The 25,500-nt window shown below is 46.6% G+C and overlaps 2 protein-coding genes across 2 annotated transcripts in view; one reads left to right on the top strand and one right to left on the bottom strand.

The window, feature by feature from the left end:
* LOC149461031 (uncharacterized) overlaps positions 1 to 1,674 on the bottom strand; it is a 20,144-nt gene extending 18,470 nt beyond the window's left edge. Inside the window, exon 1 of the mRNA XM_089678932.1 lies at positions 1,414 to 1,674. The gene's annotated coding sequence lies outside the window, so the exon portion shown is untranslated. The remainder of the gene's footprint in view (positions 1 to 1,413) is intronic.
* LOC149461032 (gastrula zinc finger protein XlCGF48.2-like) lies at positions 1,606 to 17,362 on the top strand. The gene is made up of 5 exons (XM_089678931.1): positions 1,606 to 1,843; positions 5,044 to 5,177; positions 6,556 to 6,708; positions 8,261 to 8,315; positions 13,951 to 17,362. Exons 2-5 carry the CDS (start codon positions 5,112 to 5,114, stop codon positions 15,393 to 15,395), a joined length of 1,719 nt encoding a protein of 572 aa, XP_089535057.1. The 5' UTR covers positions 1,606 to 1,843; positions 5,044 to 5,111; the 3' UTR covers positions 15,396 to 17,362.
* Positions 17,363 to 25,500: the final 8,138 nt, after the last annotated feature.

Raw genomic sequence — 25,500 nt, forward strand, 5'->3', positions numbered from 1 at the left:
TAAAGGTGGAAGAAGTTCTGAAAAAAATTATCTTTGTCTCATTGTTTCACATCCTAGAAACCGGACATTTTACCCGGGGCGTGAAGACTTTTTATATATTGTACTTAGTATACAGGGTATATATAGGTGGTGTATACATACAGTACATACGACGTGTATACAGGGTATATATAGGTGGTGTATACATACAGTACATATGACGTGTATACAGGGTATATATAGGTGGTGTATACATACAGTACATATGACGTGTATACAGGGTATATATAGGTGGTGTATACATACAGTACATATGACGTGTATACAGGGTATATATAGGTGGTGTATACATACAGTACATATGACGTGTATACAGGGTATATATAGGTGGTGTATACATACAGTACATATGACGTGTATACAGGGTATATATAGGTGGTGTATACATACAGTACATATGACGTGTATACAGGGTATATATAGGTGGTGTATACATACAGTACATATGACGTGTATACAGGGTATATATAGGTGGTGTATACATACAGTACATATGACGTGTATACAGGGTATATATAGGTGGTGTATACATACAGTACATATGATGTGTATACAGGGTATATATAGGTGGTGTATACATACAGTACATACGACGTGTATACAGGGTATATATAGGTGGTGTATACATACAGTACATACGACGTGTATACAGGGTATATATAGGTGGTGTATACATACAGGACATACGACGTGTATACAGGGTATATATAGGTGGTGTATACATACAGTACATATGATGTGTATACAGGGTATATATAGGTGGTGTATACATACAGGAAATATGACGTGTATACAGGGTATATATAAGTGGTGTATACATACAGTACATATGACGTGTATACAGGGTATATATAGGTGGTGTATACATACAGTACATATGACGTGTATACAGGGTATATATAGGTGGTGTATACATACAGCACATATGACGTGTATACAGGGTATATATAGGTGGTGTATACATACAGGAAATATGACGTGTATACAGGGTATATATAGGTGGTGTATACATACAGTACATATGACGTGTATACAGGGTATATATAGGTGGTGTATACATACAGCACATATGATGTGTATACAGGGTATATATAGGTGGTGTATACATACAGGACATACGACGTGTATACAGGGTATATATAAGTGGTGTATACATACAGTACATATGACGTGTATACAGGGTATATATAAGTGGTATATACATACAGTACATATGACGTGTATACAGGGTATATATAGGTGGTGTATACATACAGTACATATGACGTGTATACAGGGTATATATAGGTGGTGTATACACACAGGATAGGGGCAGTGCAGACATTTCTGTAAATACGGCCAGACTCTGTAGTAATAGAAAGGCTCATCATTTACCTTCTCACTCATCTGTTTTACTGCCTCTCCCCGCAGCCGGAAATGACTTGCGTCTCAGCACTGTCAGCTCTGCGTTCCAGCAGCCGGAAGTGATGTCGCGATAATGTGGCGGTGTGAGATGAGATCGCGCCCTCTAGCGTCTGGCTGTGTTACCGCCCTGAGCTATATATATATATTTAGACGGATCGGGCGATATTATCGGCGATGAGAATCGTCTGGTCGTTGTGTTATCTCTGCTTCCTCCGACATATCCGGTCACGGGACCTCGCACACAGCACAGAGATGTTGGTGGCAGGGCTTCAAGAAAATGGCGGCTAAAGACGGCAAGTGCTGCATTACCCAGAGATCCCTGCGCTTCTTCCCATCATTCTCTGCTCTGGGGGCGGGGAGGAGTCTGTACGATGTGGAGCCAGATCTGCAGCTGGAAGAGGTAAGTAGTGTGTGTCACCCAACCCCCCACAGCCTGACCTCTTCCTGATCTCTGTGTGTGCCACCCCCCCCCAGCCTGATCTCTGTGTGTGCGCCACCCCTCCCCCACCACAGCCTGACCTCTTCCTGATCTCTGTGTGTGCCCCCTCCCCCACAGCCTGACCTCTTCCTGATCTCTGTGTGTGCCCCCTCCCCCTGAGTTTGACATCTTCCTGATCTCTGTGTGTCACCCCTCCTTCCCTCCCCCCACACAGCCTGACCTCTTCTCTGTGTGTCATCTCCCCCCCATGCAGCCTGACCTCTTCCTGATCTGTCTGTGTGTACCCTCCCCCCCGCAGCCTGACCTCTGCCTGATCTCTGTGTGTTTAATCCCCCTCCCCTCCAAACAGCCTGACCTCATCCCTCTGTCATCCTACTCCTGGTCTCCTACCCCCATAGCCTGGTCTGTATTCCCAGATCTCAGCCCAAACTCAAGTTCTTATTATTTATGATCCCACCTAGGAATTGCCCAGTGTAACTTGGGTCAAGCGGACTAATAATTATCCATAGGAGGTTAGGCCAATCACGTTACTGGACACCAACAAACGCCGACGATGTGTGTGCTGAGGGCCGGTTCTGGCTGTCCCTCGGTGATGGATGACCGGTCTTTGCTTAGGGCGGGTTCTGGATGTACCTGGGTGATGGATGACCGGTCTTTGCTGAGGGCGGGTTCTGGATGTCCCTCGGTGATGGATGACCGGTCTTTGCTGAGGGCGGGTTCTGGCTGTACCTTGGTGATGGATGACCTGTCTTTGCTGAGGGCCGGTTCTGGATGTACCTCGGTGATGGATGACCGGTCTTTGCTGAGGGCGGGTTCTGGATGTCCCTCGGTGATGGATGACTGATCTTTGCTGAGGGCCGGTTCTAGCTGTCTCTTGGTGATAGATGACTGATCTTTGCTGAGGGCCGGTTCTAGCTGTCTCTTGGTGATAGATGACTGATCTTTGCTGAGGGCCGGTTCTGGCTGTCTCTTGGTGATAGATGACTGGTCTTTGCTGAGGGCAGGTTCTGGCTGTCTCTTGGTGATAGATGACTGGTCTTTGCTGAGGGCAGGTTCTGGCTGTCCCTTGGTGATAGATGACTGATCTTTGCTGAGGGCCGGTTCTGGCTGTCCCTTGGTGATAGATGACTGATCTTTCCTGAGGGCCGGTTCTGGCTGTCTCTTGGTGATAGATGACTGATCTTTGCTGAGGGCCGGTTCTGGCTGTCTCTTGGTGATAGATGACTGGTCTTTGCTGAGGGCAGGTTCTGGCTGTCCCTTGGTGATAGATGACTGGTCTTTGCTGAGGGCAGGTTCTGGCTGTACCTTGGTGATAGATGACCGGTCTTTGCTGAGGGCAGGTTCTGGCTGTCCCCTGGTTATAGATGACTGGTCTTTGCTGAGGGCAGGTTCTGGCTGTCCCTTGGTGATAGATGACTGGTCTTTGCTGAGGGCAGGTTCTGGCTGTACCTTGGTGATAGATGACCGGTCTTTGCTGAGGGCAGGTTCTGGCTGTACCTTGGTGATAGATGACTGGTCTTTGCTGAGGGCAGGTTCTGGCTGTACCTTGGTGATAGATGACTGGTCTTTGCTGAGGGTAGGTTCTGGCTGTACCTTGGTGATAGATGACTGGTCTTTGCTGAGGGTAGGTTCTGGCTGTACCTTGGTTATAGATGACTGGTCTTTGCTGAGGGCAGGTTCTGGCTGTACCTTGGTGATAGATGACTGGTCTTTGCTGAGGGCAGGTTCTGGCTTATATCTACAATACTTCTAGAAGATTGAGGACTACGCTTTGTTCCTCACCTGGAGGAATCCCTCCTCATTCTGGCAGTATTGATGCCACAGTATAATTGCTGCTTTGGGATCATCCACTCTTCGGCAGCACCTTGGGAAGCCATCGCTGGACTCCACCATATGGAAGACACAGGGCTTGCCTATAATGTTGCCTCTGAACTCTGCATGCGGCACTCTCCCTAGGGGGGGTCATGTCCATAAGCATTGCATGCACTACTTTTCACCTAGCTAGGAGAGTTAGACCCAAGTTCTGCAGCACATTGGTGTGTGAGTTGGCCCGTTCTGTGTGCATAGCCCCACCTGGTGTGGAACTCGCTGTCAGTGGAGTTGGTAGCAGACCGAGGATGCAGAAACTTCCAGTGTGTGATGTGGGAAGTGTGCTACCTTCGGTCTGCTACCAACTCCATTGACGGCAAGCTCTGCACCGCCTGAGGAAGATGCGGCTTACCCCGGCTGTATCCGCTCGGATCATAGGACACCACCACCGCTATTACAAGCACATTCCACACGCCATCTCCTGGTATCTCTGTCCTCCGCTCCGCCAACCCAGCCGCAACCCTGCCAAGCTGTGCAGTCCTCAAGTGGATGTTTTTATGCTTTTACCTTCCTAATAAATGTGAGTGCAATCTCTGTTTCTATCTCTTTTGGATGTATAATACTACTCTTAGTTGGTGGCGCGTCTTGTGTTTTCCTTCACATCTCTAGGTGGATTAGGTTATCACAAAGACTTATGCCTTGAAGGATTGGATTCCTCCTTTTCCTCTTCAGGCTCCCTTGACTTGTTCTGTTGGCACCCTTTTAGACTTTTCAGCACCGGGTATCTGTTTATTGATCACCAGGCCACCACTTGGACCAGTTTTACCAGATGGATGTTCAAGCCTCTGTTGATGACAGCTTCAGCCATAAGGTGCTTTAAGATGCTGTATAGGTTGAGAACCTTATTTCCTTCTTTTGGCTTTGTTGGCATTGGGTGTTATGTTGACCACCCCTTGGGGACACTCCTTGGTCAAGACTTATAGAAGCCCCTGTCCTGTACTCTATGATAAATAAGGATTTTGTCTTGTGTGTAAAGTTCCTTCTCTTGGCGAACAGTTGAGGACACTGGATACGCTTCCCTTTGTCCTGGCTTTCTGTAAACTGAGAAATGCTAGGAGTGGGAGGGTTTATATGGGCTTGTTTGCCAGTGTCCTCACCTGAAGGTGTCATTCTGTAACCTGTGGTCAAGTCTTGAAGGAGCTTGTGACCAAGAAAAGGACTTTACAGGTAAGTCAGAGCTCCGTGCAGATATAAAGCAGAATGTTAGTTTGTATGTTGCAGCACTAATATGTGTGATCCGCCTCAAAAGATCTAGTTATACATGTTTTCACGTGTATCTCTTTGTGTACAAGGCTGCAGTAACCACGAGATACAGAATTACCAGAAACCCTGGCGGCGTCCAGCGTATGACCATCGCAGCATGGACAGCGACAGCAAGAAGATATTGCACCTCACCCTAGAAATCCTCTACCTGTTGACTGGAGAGGTGAGGAGGATTCTGGGAGGTCACATGACATCACTCTCATCTCTATTAATAAAACACAGACCTGACCAGAGAGGTGAGGAGGATTCTGGGAGGTCAGATGACATCACTCCTAAATCTATTATTAAAACACAGACCTTACCGGAGAGGTGAGGAGGATTCTGGGAGGTCAGATGGCATCACTCCTAAATCTATTAATAAAACACAGACCTGACCGGAGAGGTGAGGAGGATTCTGGGAGGTCACATGACATCACTCCTATCTCTATTAATAAAACACAGACCTGACCGGAGAGGTGAGGAGGATTCTGGGAGGTCAGATGACATCACTCTTATCTCTATTAATAAAACACAGACCTGACTGGAGAGATGAGGAGGATTCTGGGAGGTCACATGACATCACTCTTATCTCTATTAATAAAACACAGACCTGACTGGAGAGATGAGGAGGATTCTGGGAGGTCACATGACATCACTCCTAAATCTATTAATAAAACACAGACCTGACCGGAGAGGTGAGGAGGATTCTGGGAGGTCAGATGACATCACTCCTATCTCTATTAATAAAACACAGACCTGACTGGAGAGATGAGGAGGATTCTGGGAGGTCACATGACATCACTCCTAAATCTATTAATAAAACACAGACCTGACCGGAGAGGTGAGGAGGATTCTGGGAGGTCAGATGACATCACTCCTATCTCTATTAATAAAACACAGACCTGACTGGAGAGATGAGGAGGATTCTGGGAGGTCACATGACATCACTCCTAAATCTATTAATAAAACACAGACCTGACCGGAGAGGTGAGGAGGATTCTGGGAGGTCAGATGACATCACACAGACCTGACCGGAGAGGTGAGGAGGATTCTGGGAGGTCACATGACATCACACAGACCTGACCGGAGAGGTGAGGAGGATTCTGGGAGGTCAGATGACATCACTCCTATCTCTATTAATAAAACACAGACCTGACCGGAGAGATGAGGAGGATTCTGGGAGGTCACATGACATCACTCCTAAATCTATTAATAAAACACAGACCTGACCGGAGAGGTGAGGAGGATTCTGGGAGATCAGATGACATCACTCCTATCTCTATTAATAAAACACAGACCTGACCGGAGAGATGAGGAGGATTCTGGGAGGTCACATGACATCACTCCTAAATCTATTAATAAAACACAGACCTGACCGGAGAGGTGAAGAGGATTCTGGGAGGTCACATGACATCACACAGACCTGACCGGAGAGGTGAGGAGGATTCTGGGAGGTCACATGACATCACACAGACCTGACCGGAGAGGGTGATTGGGGTGTGCTTATATGGAGGGTCTCTCTCTCTATAACATAAGTCGGGTGTTCTCGTTGTGTATTATAGGATTACATTGTGGTGAAGAAGAATGGGGGTCATGTCACTCCTCTCAGGAAGAGTCTTCTGGGCTCCAAGCCTCTGCCAGTTATTTCTGAGACAAGCAGTGAGCAGAAAATCCTCGAACTGATTCAGAAAATCACAGAGCTGCTGACAGGACGGGTAAGTGACGTATCATTGTGTGTAATGGATGGATGGATGGGAGTGATGGGATGTATCATTGTGTGTGATGGATGGATGGGAGTGATGGGAGTGATGTATCATTGTGTGTAATGGATGGGAGTGATGTATCATTGTGTGTAATGGATGGATGGGAGTGATGGGATGTATCATTGTGTGTAATGGATGGAAGAGATGGGATGTATCATTGTGTGTAATGGATGGGAGTGATGTATCATTGTGTGTAATGGATGGATGGGAGTGATGGGATATATCATTGTGTGTAATGGATGGATGGATGGATGGGAGTGATGTATCATTGTGTGTAATGGATGGAAGAGATGGGATGTATCATTGTGTGTAATGGATGGATGGGAGTGATGGGATGTATCATTGTGTGTAATGGATGGAAGAGATGGGATGTATCATTGTGTGTAATGGATGGGAGTGATGTATCATTGTGTGTGATGGATGGATGGGAGTGACGGGATGTATCATTGTGTGTGATGGACGGATGGGAGTGATGGGATATATCATTGTGTGTAATGGGTGGATGGATGGATGGGAGTGATGTATCATTGTGTGTAATGGATGGGAGTGATGTATCATTGTGTGTAATGGATGGATGGATGGATGGGAGTGATGGGATGTATCATTGTGTGTAATGGATGGATGGATGGATGGGAGTGATGTATCATTGTGTGTAATGGATGGATGGATGGGAGTGATGGGATGTATCATTGTGTGTATTGGATGGATGGATGGATGGATGGCTGGGAGTGATGTATCATTGTGTGTGATGGATGGATGGGAGTGATGGGATGTATCATTGTGTGTAATGGATGGATAGATGGGAGTGATGGGATGTATCATTGTGTGTGATGGATAGATGGGAGTCATGGGATGTATCGTGTGTAATGGATGGGAGTGATGGGATATATCATTGTGTGTGATGGATGGATGGGAGTGATGGGATGTATCATTGTGTGTGATGGATGGATGGGAGTGATGGGATATATCATTGTGTGTAATGGATGGATAGATGGGAGTGATGGGATGTATCATTGTGTGTGATGGATAGATGGGAGTGATGGGATGTATCATTGTGTGTAATGGATGGATGGATGGGATGTATCATTGTGTGTGATGGATGGATGGGAGTGATGGGATATATCATTGTGTGTGATGGATGGATGGGAGTGATGGGATATATCATTGTGTGTGATGGATGGATGGGAGTGATGGGATATCATTGTGTGTGATGGATGGATGGGAGTGATGGGATATATCATTGTGTGTGATGGATGGATGGGAGTGATGGGATATATCATTGTGTGTAATGGATAGATTGGAGTGATGGGATGTATCATTGTGTGTAATGGATAGATTGGAGTGATGGGATGTATCATTGTGTGTAATGGATGGATGGGAGTGATGGGATGTATCATTGTGTGTGATGGATGGATGGGAGTGATGGGATGTATCATTGTGTGTAATGGATGGATGCCATCTTCAATGTCATTCATCCTATTCATGACTCTTTGTATCTTTCTAGGGATCTTTTGATGCCCAAAATGAAGTGACTTGTCAGCGCCCCCTTCTGTCACATGGTAGGATGAGGTTTATTGTGTCATTTTTATATGTTTGGAGTAGCAGTTATATTTTGTCCCTCATCTACAAGAAAAGGATCACCACAATCCCAGAAATATTCACATGGAATTCTGTATTGGTGCAGTTATAGTGTAGTCCCCGGCACCATCTTCCACCCATCGGGCTTCACACCCCCATCCTGTCCTATGGGTAGTCAGATCCGAGCCCTGGCCAGGCCCATGTATGTGCTCTGCACCCCCATCCAGTCCTATGGACAGTCAGATCCGAGCCCTGGCCAGGCCCATGTATGTGCTCTGCACCCCCATCCAGTCCTATGGACAGTCAGATCCGAGCCCTGGCCAGGCCCATGTATGTGCTCTGCACCCCCACCCAGTCCTATGGGTAGTCAGAATGGAGTAACTCCATCCTTGTCCAGCTATCTCCTGTGTATTCCTCTGCGCTTTACCAACAGAGCTTACACTCTTGTTTCAGTATCTGTTGAAATATTTAGGCCAGCTAGTCTATCCTGCACATCAGATCCAAACCACTAACCCTAACCCATCACATCAGACCCTAACCACTAACCCTAAACACCAACCCTGACCCATCACATCAGACCCTAATCACTAACCCTAAACACTAACCCTGACCCATCACATCAGACCCTAACCACCAACCCTAAACACCAACCCTGACCCATCACATCAGACCCTAATCACTAACCCTAAACACTAACCCTAACCCATCACATCAGACCCTAACCACTAACCCTTCACATCAGACCCTAACCACCAACCCTAAACACTAACCCTAACCCATCACATCAGACCCTAACCACCAACCCTAAACACCAACCCTGACCCTTCACATCAGACCCTAACCACCAACCCTAAACACCAACCCTGACCCTTCACATCAGACCCTAACCACCAACCCTAAACACCAACCCTGACCCTTCACATCAGACCCTAACCACCAACCCTAAACACCAACCCTGACCCATCACATCAGACCCTAACCACCAACCCTAACCCTTCACATCAGACCCTAACCACCAACCTTAACCCTTCACATCAGACCCTAACCACCAACCCTAAACACTAACCCTAACCCATCACATCAGACCCTAACCACCAACCCTAAACACTAACCCTAACCCATCACATCAGACCCTAACCACCAACCCTAAACACCAACCCTGACCCTTCACATCAGACCCTAACCACCAACCCTAAACACCAACCCTGACCCTTCACATCAGACCCTAACCACCAACCCTAAACACCAACCCTGACCCATCACATCAGACCCTAACCACCAACCCTAACCCTTCACATCAGACCCTAACCACCAACCCTAAACACTAACCCTAACCCATCACATCAGACCCTAACCACCAACCCTAAACACTAACCCTAACCCATCACATCAGACCCTAACCACCAACCCTAAACACCAACCCTGACCCTTCACATCAGACCCTAACCACTAACCCATCACATCAGACCCTAACCACCAACCCTAAACACTAACCCTAACCCATCACATCAGACCCTAACCACCAACCCTAACCCTTCACATCAGACCCTAACCACCAACCTTAACCCTTCACATCAGACCCTAACCACCAACCCTAAACACTAACCCTAACCCATCACATCAGACCCTAACCACCAACCCTAAACACTAACCCTAACCCATCACATCAGACCCTAACCACCAACCCTAAACACCAACCCTGACCCTTCACATCAGACCCTAACCACTAACCCATCACATCAGACCCTAACCACCAACCCTAAACACCAACCCTGACCCTTCACATCAGACCCTAACCACTAACCCTTCACATCAGACCCTAACCACCAACCCTAACCCTTCACATCAGACCCTAACCACTAACCCTAACCCATCACATCAGACCCTAACCACTAACCCTAACCCTTCACATCAGACCCTAACCACCAACCCTAACCCTTCACATCAGACCCTAACCACCAACCTTAACCCTTCACATCAGACCCTAACCACCAACCCTAACCCATCACAGCAGACCCTAACCACTAACCCATCACATCAGACCCTAACCCATCACATCAGACCCTAACCCATCACATCAGACCCTAACCCATCACATCAGACCCTAACCACTAACCCTAACCCATCACATCAGACCCTAACCACCAACCCTAACCCATCACATCAGACACTAACCCTAACCCATCACAGCAGACCCTAACCCTTCACATCAGACCCTAACTACTAACCCTGCATATCAGACCCTAACCACTAACCCTAACCCTTCACATCAGATCCTAACCACCAATCCTAACCCATCACATCAGACCCTAACCACTAACCCATCACATCAGACCCTAACCCATCACATCAGACCCTAACCCATCACATCAGACCCTAACCCATCACATCAGACCCTAACCCATCACATCAGACCCTAACCCATCACATCAGACCCTAACCCTTCACATCAGACCCTAACTACTAACCGTTCACATCAGACCCTAACCACCAACCCTAACCCTGCATATCAGACCCTAACCACTAACCCTAACCCTGCATATCAGACCCTAACCACTAACCCTAACCCTTCACATCAGATCCTAACCACCAATCCTAACCCTTCACATCAGACCCTAACCACTAACCCTAACCCTGCACATCAGACCCTAAACACTAATCCTAACCCTTCACACCAGACCCTAACCCATCACATCAGACCCTAACCCTTCACATCAGACCCTAACCCTTCACATCAGACCCTAACCCTTCACATCAGACCCTAACCCTTCACATCAGACCCTAACCCATCACATCAGACCCTAACCCTTCACATCAGACCCTAACGACTAACCCTAACCCTTCACACCAGATCCTAACCACTAACCCATCACATCAGACCCTAACCCATCACATCAGACCCTAACCACCAACCCTAACCCTTCACATCAGACCCTAACCACCAACCCTAACCCTTCACATCAGACCCTAACCACTAACCCAGCCCATCACATCAGATCCTAACCACTATCCCTAACCCATCACATCAGACCCTAACCCATCACATCAGACCCTAACCCATCACATCAGACCCTAACGACTAACCCTAACCCATCACATCAGACCCTAACCCATCACATCAGACCCTAACCCATCACATCAGACCCTAACCCTTCACATCAGACCCTAACCCTTCACATCAGACCCTAACGACTATCCCTAACCCATCACATCAGATCCTAACCACTATCCCCTAAGGTTTATACATCAGTCCTGAGTACTGGAGGTAGAGGCTCACCAGATGGCCCATAGGGTGTCTCCTAAAGCCCACTCCACTGATCTCTTTCCTGTAGGTGGGGTCCTCATCGTGTTCTGCTTGTGTCACTCTTGTCTCTGTTTGCTCTACATTCTGACATTACATAATGTGTATGGAGGATAGAGATCATAGTGTGTGAATGTGTGGAGGATAGAGAGCATAGTGTGTGAATGTATGGAGGATAGAGAGCATAGTGTGTGAATGTGTGGAGGATAGAGAACATAGTTTCTAACTCTTCACACCTTCTGTCCTTCATGTCTTCACAGATCTTATCCTAGGTGGTCCACCCATAGAGCCCATACTGTACAACAGATCTTATCCTAGGTGGTCCACCCATAGAGCCCATACTGTACAACAGATCTTATCCTAGGTGGTCCACCCATAGAGCCCATACTGTACAACAGATCTTATCCTATGTGGTCCACCCATAGAGCCCATACTGTACAACAGATCTTATCCTATGTGGTCCACCCATAGAGCCCATACTGTACAACAGATCGTATCCTAGGTGGTCCACCCATAGAGCCCATACTGTACAACAGATCTTATCCTATGTGGTCCACCCATAGAGCCCATACTGTACAACAGATCTTATCCTATGTGGTCCACCCATAGAGCCCATACTGTACAACAGATCTTATCCTATGTGGTCCACCCATAGAGCCCATACTGTACAACAGATCTTATCCTAGGTGGTCCACCCGTAGAGCCCATACTGTACAACAGATCTTATCCTAGGTGGTCCACCCATAGAGCCCATACTGTACAACAGATCTTATCCTATGTGGTCCACCCATAGAGCCCATACTGTACAACAGATCGTATCCTAGGTGGTCCACCCGTAGAGCCCATACTGTAGAACAGATCTTATCCTAGGTGGTCCAGTCCATAGAGCCCATACTGTACAACAGATCTTATCCTAGGTGGTCCACCCATAGAGCCCATACTGTACAACAGATCTTATCCTATGTGGTCCACCCATAGAGCCCATACTGTACAACAGATCGTATCCTAGGTGGTCCACCCATAGAGCCCATACTGTACAACAGATCTTATCCTAGGTGGTCCAGTCCATAGAGCCCATACTGTACAACAGATCTTATCCTAGGTGGTCCAGTCCATAGAGCCCATACTGTACAACAGATCTTATCCTATGTGGTCCACCCATAGAGCCCATACTGTACAACAGATCTTATCCTATGTGGTCCACCCATAGAGCCCATACTGTACAACAGATCTTATCCTATGTGGTCCACCCATAGAGCCCATACTGTACAACAGATCTTATCCTAGGTGGTCCAGTCCATAGAGCCCATACTGTACAACAGATCTTATCCTAGGTGGTCCAGTCCATAGAGCCCATACTGTACAACAGATCTTATCCTATGTGGTCCACCCATAGAGCTCATACTGTACTACAGATCTTCTCCTAGGTGGTCCACCCATAGAGCCCATACTGTACAACAGATCTTATCCTAGGTGGTCCACCCATAGAGCCCATACTGTACAACAGATCTTATCCTAGGTGGTCCACCCATAGAGCCCATACTGTACAACAGATCTTATCCTAGGTGGTCCACCCATAGAGCCCATACTGTACAACAGATCTTATCCTAGGTGGTCCACCCATAGAGCCCATACTGTACTACAGATCTTATCCTAGGTGGTCCACCCATAGAGCCCATACTGTACTACAGATCTTATTCTAGGTGGTCCACCCATAGAGCCCATACTGTACTACAGATCTTATCCTAGGTGGTCCAGTCCATAGAGCCCATACTGCACTACAGATCTTATCCTAGGTGGTCCACCCATAGAGCCCATACTGTACTACAGATCTTATCCTAGGTGGTCCACCCATAGAGCCCATACCGTACTACAGATCTTATCCTAGGTGGTCCACCCATAGAGCCCATACTGTACTACAGATCTTATCCTAGGTGGTCCACCCATAGAGCCCATACCGTACTACAGATCTTATCCTAGGTGGTCCACCCATAGAGCCCATACTGTACTACAGATCTTATCCTAGGTGGTCCACCCATAGAGCCCATACCGTACTACAGATCTTATCCTAGGTGGTCCACCCATAGAGCCCATACTGTACTACAGATCTTATCCTAGGTGGTCCACCCATAGAGCCCATACCGTACTACAGATCTTATCCTATGTGGTCCACCCATAGAGCCCATACCGTACTACAGATTTTATCCTAGGTGGTCCACCCATAGAGCCCATACTGTACAACAGATCTTATCCTAGGTGGTCCACCCATAGAGCCCATACTGCACTACTGATCTTATGTCTCTTTTTGCCTTCAGGTGATACTGTGTCCAAGGATCACTGCAGCTTCAATTCTTCCTCAGCATCTTCCGGATGTTCCCCTTGTCCTGTTGATGGAGGAGAAGAGTTCCCTGGGGCACACAGAGATCGCACACAATGCCTATCCAGTATGGAAGGACCATTTGAAAGTGGGAATCTCACAAATGCTGATCTTTTTACATCAAGATATGGTGCCCAGTATAAAACTGTACCATTCATAGAGGAACCCTTCTCACATGGGGATCTCAGCCCCTCTACATCTTTTATTAAGGAGGAGCTTGAGACTTCAGGGGAAGGACATCTTAGGAAAGACCATCCTACATTGTGTAAGGAGGAGGTGCTCAGCACCAGGCAAGAAAGCAGTGTGAAGGAGGAAGTATGTGAGGATGAAATTGTAATAACGTGTATAAAAAAAGAACCGGACTCCTGGGAGGAATCTGGGATGTCTGATGTAGATGTCAGTCCATCTGCCCATAACTCCCACCCTGCATCTTGTGATGGAGAAAACGTTTCTGACACTACAGTGAGGATTCTGGACCCTGGATTGTACAAGGAAGGAAATCTTGGCCCCATGAAGAAGTGGCCTTGTACCAGGCAACGTGTCGGCAATCCTTATACAAATGACAGTAAGAACAGCATGGATCCCGCTGTGGCTGGTACATCTAAGAAGGATCACCATAGGACAAGTACACCTAAGATAGACCATTCCAGGAGCCGAGCACGGGACAGGATTCCCACTACGGCTGACACACAAAGCACAGAATATTCTCTGAATAACGTGTATAGTTGTCTCTTCTGTCAGCAGCATTTCACTAGTTTTCTAGAACTTTCCAGACATGAGAAGATCCACAGTGCGGAGGAGCCGGCTGTGTGTTCAGAATGTGGGAGAGGCTTTGACAGCTACTCCCTCCTCCTGGCGCACCAGAAGCTCCATTTTGGTGCGCGGCCATGGACATGTACAGAGTGTGGGAAAGGCTTTTTCCGGAAGTCCCGTCTGGTCATCCACCAGAGGCGGCACACTGGGGAACGACCGTTTTCATGTGCACAATGCGGGAAGGGCTTTTCATGTAAGGCGCATCTGGTGACTCATGAAAAGATTCACACCGGTATAAAACCGTTTCAGTGCGCACAGTGCGGCAAAGCGTTTATCCGGAAGCCGGACCTCATTATACACGAGAGAACTCATACAGGAGAGAAACCATTTGAATGTTCTGAATGTGGGAAGCGTTTTGTGTGTAACTCACATCTGGCCTCCCATCAAAAGGTGCACAGAGATCGCAGCAGCCTGACCTGCACCATGTGTGGGAAATGTCTGAGAAGTGAGTCTCTGTTACGGGAACATGTCAAGGCCTGCTCGATGGAGATCCCAAATTTCCTCCCCAGAGGATCCATGCCAATGGAAACACATTCCAAGGTTTGTCATGGGGGCAGTTATTTCCCATAAGATACCACTGGCTCCCACCAATGAAGGTCTCTGCTACTTGGGTAAAGGTGGTTTGTGTGTCTACTGCCCTTGGTGACCTAGCTGAGCATTCACAGAGACATTACTTCATGTGCTGTAAGTGGAAGAGTGCTCAGCTGCTAGCGCCATCAGGAAGACCACAATGCGATGAAAGCGCCATCAGGAAGACCACAATGCGATGAAAGCGCCATCAGGAAGATCACAATGCGATGAAAGCGCCATCAGGAAGACCACAATGCGATGAAAGCGCCATCAGGAAGATCACAATTAGATGAAAGCGCCATCAGGAAGATCACAATTAGATGAAAGCGCCATCAGGAAGATCACAATTAGATGAAAGCACCATCAGGAAAATCACAATGCGATGAAAGCGCCATCAGGAAGATCACAATGCGATGAAAGTGCCATCAGGAAGATCACAATTAGATGAAAGCGCCATCGGGAAGATCACAATTAGATGAAAGCGCCATCAGGAAGATCACAATGCGATGAAAGCGCCATCAGGAAGATCACAATTAGATGAAAGCGCCATCGGGAAGATCACAATGCGATGAAAGCGCCATCAGGAAGATCACAATGCGATGAAAGCGCCATCAGGAAGATCACAATGCGATGAAAGCGCCATCAGGAAGATCACAATGCGATGAAAGCGCCATCAGGAAGATCACAATGCGATGAAAGTGCCATCAGGAAGATCACAATTAGATGAAAGCGCCATCAGGAAGATCACAATTAGATGAAAGCGCCATCAGGAAGATCACAATTAGATGAAAGCGCCATTAAACCAAGAGCAAACAATTATATTGCAGCTTACCAATTCTTCAATGTGATGGCTGCATTCATTTCTGTTTTTTTTTCTTTTTTTTTCTTTAGGCTTTCTTTCTTCAATTTCCACCTGGTTATCCAGCTACAGTGTCTGCTGTTTTTCAACAGAACAATCTGTCCTGCAGATGTAGCAGTTAGAGGGATGGGACAAACCATTTATAACTGACCAGGGTGCTTACAATGATCTGCTTTTATATATTCATGTAAAACCTTAATCCCAAAACGAAAGAAAACGGTTCCTGTAATGGATTTTAAAGTGTGAACCGGAGTTTGGCTTCAATGTGTTAGTGTATCTAAATCTGCTAGTCCATCTAACACTCCCCTCCCCCCAGACTGACAATGCTGCTGTCCAAAGATTTTCCCTGTGCTCCTTCATCCAGAGTGGGTGCGCTCTAATACAGGAGGGATGCTACCGGCCAGATCACCAGGTACAAGCAGAGGGAAAAAGCCTAAAAAAATGAATACAGCGGCCACATGTGATTGGTAAGGTGTCATGTGACGTTTTTGGGTTTATTGCTGCCTCAGGTAGCCAGCATATCCATAGTGTACATAGTGTGGCCTTTGATTTGCAGATCTCTCCGACTTGCACCAGAACCTCCACCTACTTGTGCAATGGTTGCCTTGCTGTAGATGCAGCTCATATCTTCTGACGAAGGCAAACTTCTTCAGTGATTCCTCAGCCCATGCTTGTATCCTCTGCTGAGAAGCCCTGCCCTGACCTCCAGCAATTCCAATCTGGTCACTGTCCAAGGTAGAGACATACTGAATGATGAGGAACGTGTCCCACCAATCTGACTACATCTCCATGAAAAGAGATCAGAAAACCTACTGAAGGGTGACCACGGTTTGGTAGACACAAGATTGTGATGACTTCTTCCTTTTTATTTTCACAGTTTTTCATCTTTTGAATAATGACATTTGGTGAACGGAGATTGGAATGATACAAATCTGACTTATGTGAAGAGGAAACCTTAGACCACATTGTCTTCTGTTATTTGACTTTTTGATATTTCATCTGTTTGTGAAGGATTTTCACTATGGATGGTCCACAATTAGGATGAGTTATATATTTTCTAATCAATCTTCCGTAATATACCAATAAAGTTACAATTGAATCCTGGAAATGCATCGTACATTCAGTGTTTATTCCATGTCTTTGGTTTCATCACCATTTGTAGCTATTTTACCTCAAAGAGAAGTAAAGCTCTCTTGGCCATTATTCTGTTGTTGGTCACAGGGGTGTATTTACACGCACTCTCCTGTGACCAAGACAGCTGACTTCACAGAACTGATCCAGGCTCTGGAAGGATCCTGACAATAATGTTGGGATCCACTCATATGCCTGATCAGCAGCTGGTTAAGACTCTCAGCGCGAGGCTGAGCTAGCCACTCCCACCACTTTCCCATCCCAGTGCTCCAGAGAGCTCAGCTCCAAGTGATTATCAGTCATGTGATCTCTCAGTTCTCAGGCTTAGAGCCGGCGGAGAAAAGCTGCAGCATCCGGCCAATGCTGCAGCAGGGAGGTAATAAAGGCCAGAAAGAGTATAAATGCACTTTGTTTACCAAGTGCTTTTCCAAACCCAGATATTACTTTGTGAAAAGTATGAGTGACATCATCACTATGCAGAACATATCCTGTGCAGGCCAGAGCTGTGGGAGGGGCCAAGATGACACCCAAAGCACACCAAGATTCAAGAAGACACATGTCCAATAAATGTATTACCTTGGGTTCAGATTTAGGGTAATATTCAGGTTGTTCTATGGTTCTAGATCAGGGTTCCTTCAGAGATCACCAGGGGTTGTTCAGCAATTTCTGCCTCTCAGATAAGTTCTCACTTACACCATTGTACTCTTTAGCTATCTATAAGGGGGGAAATTCTTCCCAATGACTACAAGTTTGAGGATCGTTCTTCCCACTGATAGCGGAATGATATCCCAGGAGGTGTCTGTAACATGAAGCAGGATCTGGTATTGCTGGAAGATTGGTCAGAGAAGTGGAAACTACAGTTCAGAGTTTCACTGAGGGAAAGGAATCCCTTCAGAGAGTACAACATTGGGGGTGCAGTGTTAGCCAGCACTACAGAGGAAAAGGATTTGAGGGTATTTATTTCAGATGAGTGCAAAATGAACAAACTGTGGCCAGGCAGTGAGGAAAGGGAATAGAATTCCAGGATGCATCACTAGAGGGGTCCCTGGTGGGAGGAAAGAGGTCCTGAGTCCTCTATATAGATCCTATCACTAGAGGGGTCACCGGTGGGAGGAAAGAGGTCCTGAGTCCTCTATATAGATCCTATCACTAGAGGGGTCACCGGCAGGAGGAAGGAGGTCCTGATTCCTCTATATAGATCTTTATATCACTAGAGGGGTCACTGGCGGGAGGAAGGAGGTCCTGATTCCTCTATATAGATCTTTATATCACTAGAGGGGTCACCGGCGGGAGGAAGGAGGTCCTGATTCCTCTAAATAGACCCTATCACTAGAGGGGTCACCGGCAGGAGGAAGGAGGTCCCGATTCCTCTATATAGATCTATCACTAGAGGGGTCACCGGCAGGAGGAAGGAGGTCCCGATTCCTCTATATAGATCCTATCACTAGAGGGGTCACCGGCAGGAGGAAGGAGGTCCCGATTCCTCTATATAGATCTATCACTAGAGGGGTCACCGGCAGGAGGGAGGAGGTCCCGATTCCTCTATATAGATCTATATATCACTAGAGGGGTCACCGGCAGGAGGAAGGAGGTCCTGATTCCTCTATATAGATCCTATCACTAGAGGGGTCACCGGCAGGAGGAAGGAGGTCCTGATTCCTCTATATAGATCCTATCACTAGAGGGGTCACCGGCGGGAGGACGGAGGTCCTGATTCCTCTAAATAGATCCTATCACTAGAGGGGTCACCGGCGGGAGGAAGGAGGTCCTGATTCCTCTATATAGATCCTATCACTAGAGGGGTCACCGGCAGGAGGAAGGAGGTCCCGATTCCTCTATATAGATCCTATCACTAGAGGGGTCACCGGCGGGAGGAAGGAGGTCCCGATTCCTCTATATAGATCCTATCACTAGAGGGGTCACCGGCAGGAGGAAGGAGGTCCCGATTCTTCTATATAGATCCTATCACTAGAGGGGTCACCGGCAGGAGGAAGGAGGTCCCGATTCCTCTATATAGATCCTATCACTAGAGGGGTCACCGGCAGGAGGAAGGAGGTCCCGATTCCTCTATATAGATCCTATCACTAGAGGGGTCACCGGCGGGAGGAAGGAGGTCCCGATTCCTCTATATAGATCCTATCACTAGAGGGGTCACCGGCAGGAGGAAGGAGGTCCCGATTCCTCTATACAGATCTATCACTAGAGGGGTCACCGGCAGGAGGAAGGAGGTCCCGATTCCTCTATATAGATCTATCACTAGAGGGGTCACCGGCAGGAAGGAGGTCCCGATTCCTCTATATAGATCCTATCACTAGAGGGGTCACCGGCGGGAGGAAGGAGGTCCCGATTCCTCTATATAGATCCTATCACTAGAGGGGTCACCGGCAGGAGGAAGGAGGTCCCGATTCCTCTATATAGATCCTATCACTAGAGGGGTCACCGGCAGGAGGAAGGAGATCCTGATTCCTCTATATAGATCCTATCACTAGAGGGGTCACCGGCGGGAGGAAGGAGGTCCCGATTCCTCTATATAGATCCTATCACTAGAGGGGTCACCGGCAGGAGGAAGGAGGTCCTGATTCCTCTATACAGATCTATCACTAGAGGGGTCACCGGCAGGAGGAAGGAGGTCCTGATTCCTCTATATAGATCTATCACTAGAGGGGTCACCGGCAGGAAGGAGGTCCTGATTCCTCTATATAGATCCTATCACTAGAGGGGTCACCGGCAGGAGGAAGGAGGTCCTGATTCCTCTATACAGATCTATCACTAGAGGGGTCACCGGCAGGAGGAAGGAGGTCCTGATTCCTCTATACAGATCTATCACTAGAGGGGTCACCGGCAGGAAGGAGGTCCTGATTCCTCTATATAGATCCTATCACTAGAGGGGTCACCGGCAGGAGGACGGAGGTCCTGATTCCTCTAAATAGATCCTATCACTAGAGGGGTCACCGGCGGGAGGAAGGAGGTCTCGATTCCTCTATATAGATCCTATCACTAGAGGGGTCACCGCAGGAGGAAGTAGGTCCCGATTCCTCTATATGGATCCTATCACTAGAGGGGTCACCGGCGGGAGGAAGGAGGTCCTGATTCCTCTATATAGATCCTATCACTAGAGGGGTCACCGGCGGGAGGAAGGAGGTCCTGATTCCTCTATATAGATCCTATCACTAGAGGGGTCACCGGCAGGAGGAAGGAGGTCCCGATTCCTCTATATGGATCCTATCACTAGAGGGGTCACCGGCAGGAGGAAGGAGGTCCCGATTCCTCTATATAGATCTATATATCACTAGAAGGGTCACCGGCAGGAAGGAGGTCCTGATTCCTCTATATAGATCTATCACTAGAGGGGTCACCGGCAGGAGGAAGGAGGTCCTGATTCCTCTATATAGATCCTATCACTAGAGGGGTCTCCGGCAGGAGGAAGGAGGTCCTGATTCCTCTATATAGATCTATCACTAGAGGGGTCACCGGCAGGAGGACGGAGGTCCTGATTCCTCTATATAGATCTATCACTAGAGGGGTCACCGGCAGGAGGAAGGAGGTCCTGATTCCTCTATATAGATCCTATCACTAGAGGGGTCACCGGCGGGAGGAAGGAGGTCCTGATTCCTCTATATAGATCCTATCACTAGAGGGGTCACCGGCGGGAGTAAGGAGGTCCCGATTCCTCTATATAGATCCTATCACTAGAGGGGTCACCGGCGGGAGGAAGGAGGTCCTGATTCCTCTATATAGATCCTATCACTAGAGGGGTCACCGGCAGGAGGAAGGAGGTCCTGATTCCTCTATATAGATCTATCACTAGAGGGGTCACCGGCAGGAGGAAGGAGGTCCTGATTCCTCTATATAGATCTATCACTAGAGGGGTCACCGCAGGAGGAAGGAGGTCCCGATTCCTCTATATGGATCCTATCACTAGAGGGGTCACCGGCAGGAAGAAGGAGGTCCTGATTCCTCTATATAGATCCTGTCACTAGAGGGGTCACCGGCAGGAGGAAGGAGGTCCTGATTCCTCTATATAGATCTATCACTAGAGGGGTCACCGGCAGGAGGACGGAGTCACATGATATGGAGGGGATTGGAACACCTGAATCGCATGATTGGAGGGGATTGGAACACCTGAATCGCATGATTGGAGGGGATTGGAACACCTGAATCGCATGATTGGAGGGGATTGGAACACCTGAATAACATGATATGGAGGGGATTGGAACACCTGAATCACATGATATGGAGGGGATTGGAACACCTGAGTCACATGATAGAATTATTTTTCTGAGAGTAGTTGATGCTTGGAATCGGCTTCCAGCAGAGGCAGGGAGTCAGTCAACAGTAGGAGGATTCAAACATGCTTGGGACAAACATAGATCTATACTCATTAAAAAAAATACAAAAGCATGTATAAATGAAAAAAACAGACTTGCTGGACCACTAGGTCTTTGATTCTGCCATCATATTTCTATATAGTAATGTTTATCAAGGTTTCTGAGACCAAAAAGTTATTTCAAGGTTTCCTCTGTGTTGAAATGGTTGGGAAAGGCTGTTGTAGACAGTTCAGAGGCAATACACAGGGTGATCTCTGGTTTATGGTGTGTCCAAAGCCAAAATACAGGATTTTACAGGTTACTGCAGCAATATACAACATTCTACTGGTTTGTGCTAAGGCAAAATACAGGGTGCTCTATAGGTTACTGTAGGTACCAAGACAATAGCCCTAACTCTTACCCCAAACCTGACCCTAAGCCCAACCCTAAACTCAGACCTAGCTCTAACTCTGTACTCAAACCGTAACCCCAACCTTAACACTGGCCAACACTGACACCTAACCCTAACACTTAATCCAAAATTCAGCCTCTATCCCTTATCTTAACCCCAGTCCTATCCTAACACCAACCCTAACCCTTAACTGTAAACTTTATTCCTACTCCTAAACTCTAATATTTAACCCTAACCCCTACCCTGACCATAACTCCAGAGCACTAATTCTATCACTCAACCCTCCCCCTAACCCTATGCTAACCCTAACCTCCCACAACCTAGAACACTACACCTGTGACCTCACGTAGTCTTTAACCACTTCCAGTCCGGACACTTTTACCCCCTTCCTGACGAGGGCAATTTTCAGCTTTCAGCGCTATCACACTTTGAATGACAATTGCGCGGTCATGCAACACTGTACCCAAATTAATTTTTTACCATTTTTTTGAGATAGATAAAGCTTTATTTTGGTGGTATTTATTCACCACTGGGATTTGTATTTTTTTTGCTATGTAAATGAAATCTCCAAAAATTTTGAAAAAAAAGTGTTTTTTTTATAAAATTTTGCAAATAAATAATATTTCATCATAAATCTTAGCCAAAATTTATTCCGTTATCTTTTTAGTAAAAAAAAAAAATCCAAATTAGTTTATAAGCAAAAATTATAATTTTTAAACATTTTTTTTTAACATTTTTATTTTATTTTTTTATATTATTTTTTATTTTTATTTTTTTTTACATACTGCCACCCTAGCAGTACACTATCACCATGGTGACACTGTACTACTTGTGGGGGGTGATGAAAAATTTTTTTTTTTTTTTTTTTACACTGATTGCTTTTACACCCATATAGGATGTAAAAGCAATCATTTCTCTTTCTCTCTGTCTGCATTCTTGCACTCATTGAGAAGAACTGAGTGAGCTGTGATTGGTCACAGCTTGTCACATGGTACAAGGCTTTTGTGAATAGCCTTGTACCATGTGACCTCTGTGATCATTCACAGATTTCACACATAGTAAGCAATGATGTCAGAAGTGACATCTTGCTTACTACTTTGCATGTGATCACTGATTGGCCAATCAGTGATCACATGATCGGGACCTCGCACAGAGGTCCCGTCCGACGATCGGTGTTTCACTGTGTCCGGAGGACACAGCGGGCACCGGATCGCGGTGCTGCACGCTCCCAGGGAGCGCGCACAAGCAGGGTGCGGGGAGGCCGTTTATAGACGGCCACCCGACCCTGCAGTGCCACCGTCCGGCCGTTTATATACAACGGCCGGTCGGGAAGTGGTTAAAATACTATATATTGCCTCTAACCCTATACACCCTATAGGCCTCAGAGCCTCCCAAGACCTATGGAACATCCTTTATATTGCCTTGAGACCTCTGATAATCTTTAGAAAATCCTATATATTGCCTCACGGCCTTACAAAAATCAAAGAAAACTGTATATTACCTTGAGAGTTCTCATAACCCATAGAACATCTTCATGTTGCCTCAGTGCCTAATCTGACATATAGAAACCCCTTGTATGCTGCCTTGGAAAACAACAAAACCTGTAGAACAGTCTACATATCCCTTAAGGACCTTCAGCACATAGAACACCCCATATTTTGCTTGAGGATCTCTCAAAAGCTGAAGAACACTGCTGAATTGGGATCTCTCATAAAATACAGAACACCCTTTAAATTGCCTCAAGAGCTCCCTAAACCTTTAGAGCACCTTTTATATTGACCTCCAAAAAACTATAAAACATCCTCTATGTATTGCCTTAGGACCTCCCAAAAATCTATAGAACATCTCACGTATTGCCTCAGAACCTGTGGTAACCTTTAGAACCCCTGTATATTGTATAAGTGATCTATATACAGATAATGAAATGGGGAGTCATACCAGGATCATCCACAAGGAGGCAGCAGGGTGTCTGTAATATTATCTGTGTAGTAACACAGGGGAGTCATACCAAGATCATCCACAAGGAGGCAGCAGGGTGTCTGTAATATTATCTGTGTAGTAACACAGGGGAGTCATACCAGGATCATCCACAAGGAGGCAGCAGAGTGTCCGTAATATGTGTATAGTAATGAAGGGGAGTCATACCAGGATCATCCACAAGGAGGCAGCAGAGTGTCTGTAATATTATGGGAGTCATACCAGGATCATCCACAAGGAGGCAGCAGAGTATCAGTAATATTACGGGTGTTATACCAGGATCAAGGGGGCAAAGCGGTTTTATGTTATTATTATTATTATTATACAGGACTTCTATAACGCCGACAGTTTGCTCAGTGCTTTACATTTTGGAGGGAGAAGTACAGTAACAATACAGTTCAATACAAGAGGGATTAGAGGGCCCTGATCCTTGGAGCTTACAATCTAGTTATGTTGATTAATCTTAAGAGTCATACTAATTCTGACCACAGGGCGGCAGCACTGATTATCGTTAACTCTACTGCACATGCCCATGCCGCCATTCTGGTCCTCAATAAGATGGCGGCTACAGCGGACAGGACGCAGTGTACAAATCTTCTCCACAGTTTTATTTACTTATATAAAATATAGATTGAGGTGCTCTTCACAAAAGGCATTCGTGTCGTCCTACAGATCCCACTATTTCCATCTCCGGGGTCCCGGTGTGAAGGATCGCATCTGTTTCCCTAAAGCAAAATGGCATCCAAGTTCAAAACATGTAATTATCTAATAGCTGTAGTGAGTGGCGGAGTCTAGTAACATTTTCCCGCACTTGTCATTACAAATACAGTTTCTATCAGTTTCGCTCAGCGCTCCCTCTGTCTCCTCTGTAGTTTGTTTTATCCAAAATAATGCCGAAACTTGGAGAGAATCTGTAACAGAAGAATGTCTGTGATGGCGGACATATTTTTGAAGACTATAAAAATGGCAGCTGCTCTCCCAGGAAACAAAATATTTCCGTCTGCCATGACTGCCATTTTCTTGAATATTTTTAATGTATTTCCTCTATAAAATGGCGTCAGACTGGGCATGCGTATTACGTCATACAGTTACTAAGCTGCCATCTGCTGGCCATTCCTGGAAGCGCTCAGCTCGATTTTTTATTCCATATAATTTTATAGGTACTTTGTCGCCTCCCTGTGGATTGATCTGGTAGCACACTATATGAAATTACTGTTCTGCCATCTGCTGGCTGATCCTGGAAATGCTCACAATAGTTTTTCTATAAATAGAATTTAATTGTGTAGTAACACAAAGGGAATCATACCAGGATCATTCACAGGGAGGCAGCAGAGTGTCGGTAATATGCGTATAGTAACACAGGGAGTCATACCAGGATATTCCACAGGGAGGCAGCAGAATGTCGGTAATATTATGGGT

This window comes from Staurois parvus, unplaced genomic scaffold, assembly GCF_062004578.1.
Source record: "Staurois parvus isolate SC_StPar_1 unplaced genomic scaffold, SC_StPar_1.0 ptg000212l, whole genome shotgun sequence".
NCBI lineage: Eukaryota > Metazoa > Chordata > Amphibia > Anura > Ranidae > Staurois > Staurois parvus.